This window comes from Monopterus albus, unplaced genomic scaffold, assembly GCF_001952655.1.
Source record: "Monopterus albus unplaced genomic scaffold, M_albus_1.0 scaffold395.1, whole genome shotgun sequence".
NCBI classification, from domain to species: domain Eukaryota; kingdom Metazoa; phylum Chordata; class Actinopteri; order Synbranchiformes; family Synbranchidae; genus Monopterus; species Monopterus albus.
The window spans coordinates 237,890-245,017 of NW_018128275.1; the positions used below are offsets into that span (position 1 = coordinate 237,890).

At 43.0% G+C, this 7,128-nt stretch overlaps 1 protein-coding gene across 2 annotated transcripts; it reads right to left on the minus strand.

Annotated features, from left to right (window-relative positions):
- Positions 1-6: 6 nt before the first annotated feature.
- LOC109951553 (transmembrane protein 100) lies at positions 7-2,251 on the minus strand. 2 transcript variants are annotated; one of them, XM_020586121.1, is made up of 2 exons: positions 2,149-2,251; positions 7-1,929 (listed from the first exon to the last, which is right to left on the minus strand). In XM_020586121.1, exon 2 carries the CDS (start codon positions 1,733-1,735, stop codon positions 1,262-1,264), a length of 474 nt encoding a protein of 157 aa, XP_020441777.1. In that variant the 5' UTR covers positions 1,736-1,929; positions 2,149-2,251; the 3' UTR covers positions 7-1,261. The 2 variants fall into 2 exon arrangements, with proteins under 2 accessions (XP_020441777.1, XP_020441778.1); XM_020586122.1 differs by having other exon boundaries at positions 7-1,949.
- Positions 2,252-7,128: the final 4,877 nt, after the last annotated feature.

Sequence of the window (7,128 nt, forward strand, 5' to 3'; positions counted from 1 at the left end):
TCAGCAGGAGGCCAGGATCAGCAGCATCAGGTAGGCAAGGATGAGGTCATAATGCACTTTGTCTTTGTTGTTCTGTGTTCACAGAGACATTTCTGTAATGGGAGATCCTTATCATACAATACACAAGTCATCTATGGCAAGTCCAAAAGTGTTGGGGTGGGGGGATTTGTCTGCAGCCCATTACCTCAAAAGCTTAATACTTCACAGAGTGGTGATGTCTACTGATCACAGTTGCTACTGATCAGCTGGATCACAGTTATTGACCACAGCTTGGTGTCAGGGGGGGAAAAGTGTTGACTTTTGTGTCTAATAACACTAAATTGGACTGTGGACACAAACACAAAAGAGAGGCTGCATGTTTATAAAATCTGCCACCATGGAGAAGCATGCTAGCTGGTTCTTTTTGCATAATTTTGCCTGATTCCCCGCTTTCTTTTCAAATCTAGCCTCTCACTGCTGCCCAGTACTTTTGCCTAAAGAGGAGCTGCATTGGAACAGCTGGAGACTAACTGGCAAACAGCAAAAGGGCACCTCAACAGTGGTTTTGTAGTGAGGGGGAAATCATGTATTATTTATTTCTGCAAGCTGGGCCAGGCTTTATAAAGGCAAATCTGTGGATACAAGCTTCACTTACAGTTCCCACGTTGTCTCTCCTTTCTTACACTAGCATGCACAAGCACAAACACACATGCCTGGCACATTCTTTAAGACTCTTTCTCTGGTCAGTTCTAACATAAGATGATGTTCCAGATGTTCCTGGCAGGCAAGTCTGTCCACTGATAACAGCTCCTTTCCCACACGGGCACACCTTTTTATGAAGACTGTGCTGTCAGGATGCAGATTGAGGGCGAGGAGGTTAAAGAACTCTTCCTAAGGTGCCTATCACTCATACATTTCCTTGATTCAAAAAGGCTAGCCTAGAGGAAAAAAAATCTATAACGTGTTCTAGGCTCTGTGCTCCGCTGGATCCCCAGGTAAATCCATAACAGGAAAGAAAAGAAGAGGTGGGGTGGGGCGGATTTTAGTGTGACTCATACTTTACTGTGTGTATCTGCCCAGGGTGGTGATATGCCTTTGCTAAAGTGACATTTTCTGAATACTGTCCTACTGTCTGAGTCAACACTGTCACAAAGTTTCCCTGGCACAAATACTTTCAATACTTCAACCAACATCAAACTCTTCTGCAGTTTTCACCCTGTCCTATTATACAGGAGCATGGCTGTGCTCTGCCTGGACAAACTGACTGGAAGTCCACACTCCATCACAAAGTGCCCTGATCAGCAGTGAAGAATCCACCTTCTTTCTTTTGCCTCTTCCTCAGTCTGTGGGCCCTCCAGCAAACAGCTGCCACGAGCAGCATCACTATGCCAACACAGAGCAACGCCACAGACACCACTTTGGTCTGGAGCAGTGTGTTAAAGGTGAACGTCACCCCGGTACCTGCCATGCCAATCACTAGTGATATCACGCCGAAAGGGAACACACAGCGGTACCAGGACTTCTCTGTCCCACCTGTAGCCTGGGCAAGTCTCTCCAGAGTGGGGAGAGACTCTGGAGGTTTGACTGGGTCTCTTCCAACACTTCCTTCCCTTTCTGTTCCTTCTCCAAGGCCATTCAAACCCTGGTTCTGGTTCTCAGAGTCCTGAGGTAAGGTGTTGGTCTCACTGTTGTTGCCATAGTCGAGGTCCGGGTGAAAGGCTGGGGCTGGGGGCTGGCGACCTGAGGAGCAGCCCATCTCAGAGCCGCTGTCTGTGGATGATGATGCTAGAAAGGCTGGGGGTGTCGGTCCTCTCTGCGTGTGTCAGACGATTGCTACTGGCGCTTTTGACACTACAGGAGGTTTCTCAAATGCTGCCTTTGGTGCTGTCAGTGCCACGGAGGTTACTGCTGTGGTTGTTGCTCTCAACACTTGCCAGTATACGCCTGGAACTGGAGATATAAACAAAGAGCTGAAAATAGAGTGTATGAGATGGGAAGAAAAATAGGGTGAGAAACAAATGAAAAACAAGTACTGGGCAAACATTTCAGCTGGGCTACAGCTTCAAACATTCACAAAGAAAATGGTCACATGAAAAAGGTGAAAGCGAAGAGAACACAAGACAGAAATGTCCTTTCAACACAGACCAGCTGCAAAGAGAAAGCACTCACCCTGTATTTCGTGTCTCTCAGCAGATGAATGTTTTCAGTTCAGCCTCGTCTCCAGAGCTGCTCGCAGAAGCCGCAGCACGATGTGTGTGTGTGTGTGTGTGTGTGTGTGTGTGTGTGTGTGTGTGTGTGTGTGTGTGTGCTGTGATGCCACTATCCACAGGCTATATAAACACAGAGAGGAGGAGGAGGAGCCTGTTGGAAGCGGTAGACAGGATGTGATGCTGTGATTGGCTCCCTGAGCAGAGTGATTTCAGGGAGGAGGGATGGGGGGTGAGGTTAACTGTTCAGCGGTCTCATTCAATGAAATTATTTCATTATTTAGTGTGACGAGGAATCTGAGATACCCTGAAGGTAGTGCCTCGCTCATGTCTGCTGTAGGCTGAGGAATCAAAGTCTACATAACAAATGCAATCTTATACTGATAATGCGACATCAGATATGATATAACACTATCAGCATTGATTTGCTGTTTGGCCAGACGTGCACAAAATGTATGAGGCACACTTTGCACATCCATCAGTCTCTCACTGTTTTTCACAGGTGCCATCAAACACGTTGTTATGTGAGACCCTGCAGCATCTTCAGTCTGTGCAGAATTTCCACCTCAGGAGTGATAATGGAATATCATTGCTGTTGGGTGTAAACCTTGTATGTCCATAATGTCGCCTTCTCCTCATAAAAACCTGGCCTGTCCCTGGCTTGATTACTAAACTTTTTAACAATATTTAACAAAGTTCTTCTTATATTTCATCAGCTTGAGGATTGACAAATGTTCCAAGTCCATAGAGAAGTGTAATTTCTAATGTAGAGATTTAAAAAACACCCAAATTACATGAAGGGGTTTTCACATGGCAACAGTAATGTAATTCAGGATTTAAGTGAAAACACTGACATCACATTATCGGAACACTCGGCTTTCCCCATTCCTCTCTCTCTCTCCGTCTTTGCATTGTCCTACATCATGTGCGTCATCCGTGTTCCCCTGCACTAAGCTATTACCGCTTGTCACAGTCACCGTCCTCGTCAGATTCCCCCTATTTACATCCCCTTGCTGTTCACACTCCCCTTTCTCTTCTCACACAGTGACAGTGGATACATGAGCCAACCGCCATGCATCTCTGGGGACGACTCACATCACCAGTAACTGGCCATACACTATATTGTGTGTATATTTGTCCATGTGCATGTATGTGCATTGGTCTGTGTTTTCCATATTTTTGTCTTTCTTGCAGCATTGAAATTGTCCAATCAACAAGATCTGCTGTAATTAACCCATGTCAGATTTTGTGCAGTATCTTGCAGGCACAGCTGCTTTGGATGCAGCAGTAATCTCAGTTTTCTATTACTGAAAATGGCAGAGGGTAAAAGGAGTTAATGTTCAAGCAGAACCGACCCTAGCTGAATACTCACTCCGAGGCAGAAGCAGTTTAATATGCAGCTGTTCCAATGACATCTAATTACTGGTTCCAGAAAACCCACTAACCACAACACAAAAGGCTGAACCATATGTTGTTACCTTAAACATGCACAGTGGTACTGTTGTGTCTAAAGGCTGACAAAGGCAGTGAGTAGTACTGTAGTAGTTGAAGTAGTAGTCAGTGTCACCCAGACACCACAGTGACGTAGAAGACCACCACAGATCGGTGGGAAGTACCTTTCACTTCTGAGTGGGAGCATTTTGTTTTCCCAGCCATTCACTGCTTGTGGTTTTAGTAAGCAGGTACAAATGAGATCTGTTTACTGCCCTCGCACACCGGCTGTCGCTTCTCAAACAAACCCTTTTCTTGCCTCTAGTAAGAAGCAACACTTTCACACCTGTTTTCTGTCAGCACTGCTAGCAGGTCGTTTTCACAGCAGATATTTTGACTTGTGCTGGCAGGTGTAATTAACAGAATTAATGATGGCTTAGTCCCATTGAAATGTACCCGTATGCCAAGTCAGGGCGTCAGCTTGAACAATGCCACATCCTGAAAGTGGCATGACAAAATGTAATACAGCCTTAAATAATCTATAATTAATTTGGCCTGTGCTTTTCCTGCTGTGAGATGTCAAATTGTTTTTAGTGAAAAAGGCCTACAGGGGCCATTCAAGTGTGAATTAACTAGTGTAGCTAATAGTTTAACGCTACAAGGGATTTACAGGTTTAAACAAGTGTTTTAGTCCAGTTTTAATTTAAAAAATATCATTTGATGTTCACTTGAGTCACATTTACCCATTATTAGTTCTTGTTATAATATTCTACATTGCTAGATACAGTATATGTTACACATAATGATAGGACTGGGGCAGTCCAGCTTTCAAGCTTGTGATGTTACAGTGGCATTCCTATGTTTGTGGGTTATGTGTGCAGAGAGGGTGGCCTCCATTACCATGCAAATTACTCTCCTGACAGGACTTAAACAATGGGAGAACCAGTGAGATTAAAATCACTGACCATTGCATAAAAACATGCAACACTTCCGAGAAGTAAAATCATTGTCAAAGTGTCCTTGGGCATGACACTGACCACTGATCAGCCATAACATTATGACCACCTGAGGCTGAGGCGCATCTTGTGTGAATTTGTTTGCTAATTTTCACCCACTTCAACAAAAACTCACATTAAATGGAATCTTTTGAAAAGAATAAGTGACATTTAAAAGTTTAATCTAGAGTAGGTCAACCTCATCAGTGAGCCGTAGGTGTTTGTTGGTAGGTACTAACCACTGTAGACAGGTAACAACCAACAAGACCCATAAGTTTGGAGATGCTCTGACCCAGTCATCAGACATCACAGTGTGGCCCTTGTCAAAGTCACTCAGATCATACGCTTGCTCGTTTTTCCTGTTTCCAACAAATAAACTCCAAGGACTGAATGTTCACTTGCTGCCTAATACACCCCACACACTGACAGGTGCCACTGTAACAATATAATCAGTGTTATTCACTTCACCTGTCAGTGATGATTATGTTATGGCTGATTGATGTAGGTTTCAGTTTGGGAAGGTTGTTGTTTAGCAAAACTGACAGCAGACGTTAACTTTGATAGTAACTACTGTACACTGGACAGACTAAATAGTTTGCTAAGGTTTAGTCCTAGTACAATTTTCCTGCTCAAGACTATTTTTCTGCTTTGTTATTGGCAAGAATAGTAACAGAATTTATGTGGTTTCGAAATGTGTTGTTCTCACTGTGGATTACATTCACAATGACTGCACTCTGCTCAGCACACCTGAGCAGGAATTTGGGTCTGTACACGCTGGCTCACTGACACACCTGGTGGTGACTAGAACCATCATTAATATTATAAGCTACACTTGAGCTTTACCTGCTATGACAGGTCCAAGCATCCACAGTGAGAATGGTCTGTGATTCAAATTGCAGCTTTCTTCTACCTGATATCAAATGATGGTAGTCTCAGGTTTTATTAGTGGTGTGTTATGGGTCAGTGCTGATTAGCAAAATGCAACTAGAGAAGTGGAAAGCACACTGAGTACCTAAGCTGGTCACTGTGTACTTGTTGAGGCACCCAAGAACCACCATGATAATGGCAGATTGACTTACAGTGCCTCATATTAATGTGGAACCGAAGCCGTGTATGACGTTGTAAAAGTTCAAACTGCAATGTATGTTCAATCTTAGAGCAGTAACTCACTTTATTTATGACCTATTTAGGCATTATTAGTCTCCAGTAATTTTAGAGCTGTGACTCACTTTATTTATGACCTACCGTATTTTCCGGACTATAAGTCGCTTAGTATCGTCATGGTTTTTCATCTTTGATTCTCTGCTTTTGTTGTGTTTGTGCTTAAACTGGTCTTTGTACTATTATGGTATAATCTGAATGCAATCTAAATCAGCAGTTAGTTTTGTCCTGGCTATAAAATCTATGTTGACACTGTTTCTTTATGATGTCTCATCTGGTAGCCAGCCTCCATCTCCACATGTTAAATCTGCTGCAAAAATGCTGAGATTTTAATGATCCTTGTCTGACATGTTTAGTTCATTTTGCCACCGGTAATGCCATGGTAAATGTCCCCTTTTCCAAACAACTATCGTTTACGTCTTTGTGCTGTCTGCTATATTGATTTCCCTCTGGTGCTGCCCTTAATTTGGAGACGTAATCACTTGTGAAAGCACTGGCAGTGAAGGCGATATTGTGCTGTTACCTTGGCACAGCATAAAAGGCTTATTTGTGTGGTGCATGTTTTTACATATGTGTCTCCATTTGTGGAAGAAGGTCATTCTAGCAGCCTTCAATAATGGATATTGTGGTTCAAAAAAAGGCTCAGAGGGATGTTGGAGGAGGAGGAGGAATGAGCAAGCGCTAAAGAAAGCTCGCTACTGTCCGCTGTGCTGCCGTCACCCGTTCACGTTCGATAATGCTGAGCAGCTTGCTGCCAAAGATAGGCATGTACAGCAACACATACCCACCCACAGACACACACGTAAAACCACCCACTGTACACACAAAGACACAGAAATGTAGGTTCCTTGTGGGTCAGTGAGACAAACAAAGAGAAGATTTTGGTGAAGGATGTTAGACTAGTTGTGCTTACAATGTGTGCATGTGTGTGCTAGTGAAATGCATGATTGACAGCAGTGGAGAATATTTATTTTTAACTTTTCAAAATAGATGTTTTTGCAGTTTCCTGTTTAGTTCAGAATCAGAGAATGAGTCATACTTTATAGTGAAATGTAATTTATCAGAAACAGTGAGACTGGTATTTTTGTGTTGTACAAAAAGCTGAAATTATTACATTTGCAAAGGCAACAGCTTTTATAAACAGTCGGAGGAGAGTAACACTGATAGGAATGAGAAAACTCCTTAATCAGTATGTTTACATGCAAAATATTAACTCACTCACTCTGACCACATAGATTAGTATTTCAATACGGTGTTCATTCTGTGTAATATCATGTTTGCATGAGGCACAAAAGATTTAGAGGATTTCAAATATCTTTTTGAATTGATTTGAGGTGGCCCACGGGCTAATAGGG

Coding starts and splice junctions, on each gene's coding strand:
- LOC109951553 (XM_020586121.1), bottom strand. CDS start 1,735: ATGGGCTGCTCCTCAGGTCGCCAGCCCCCAGCCCCAGCCTTTCACCCG.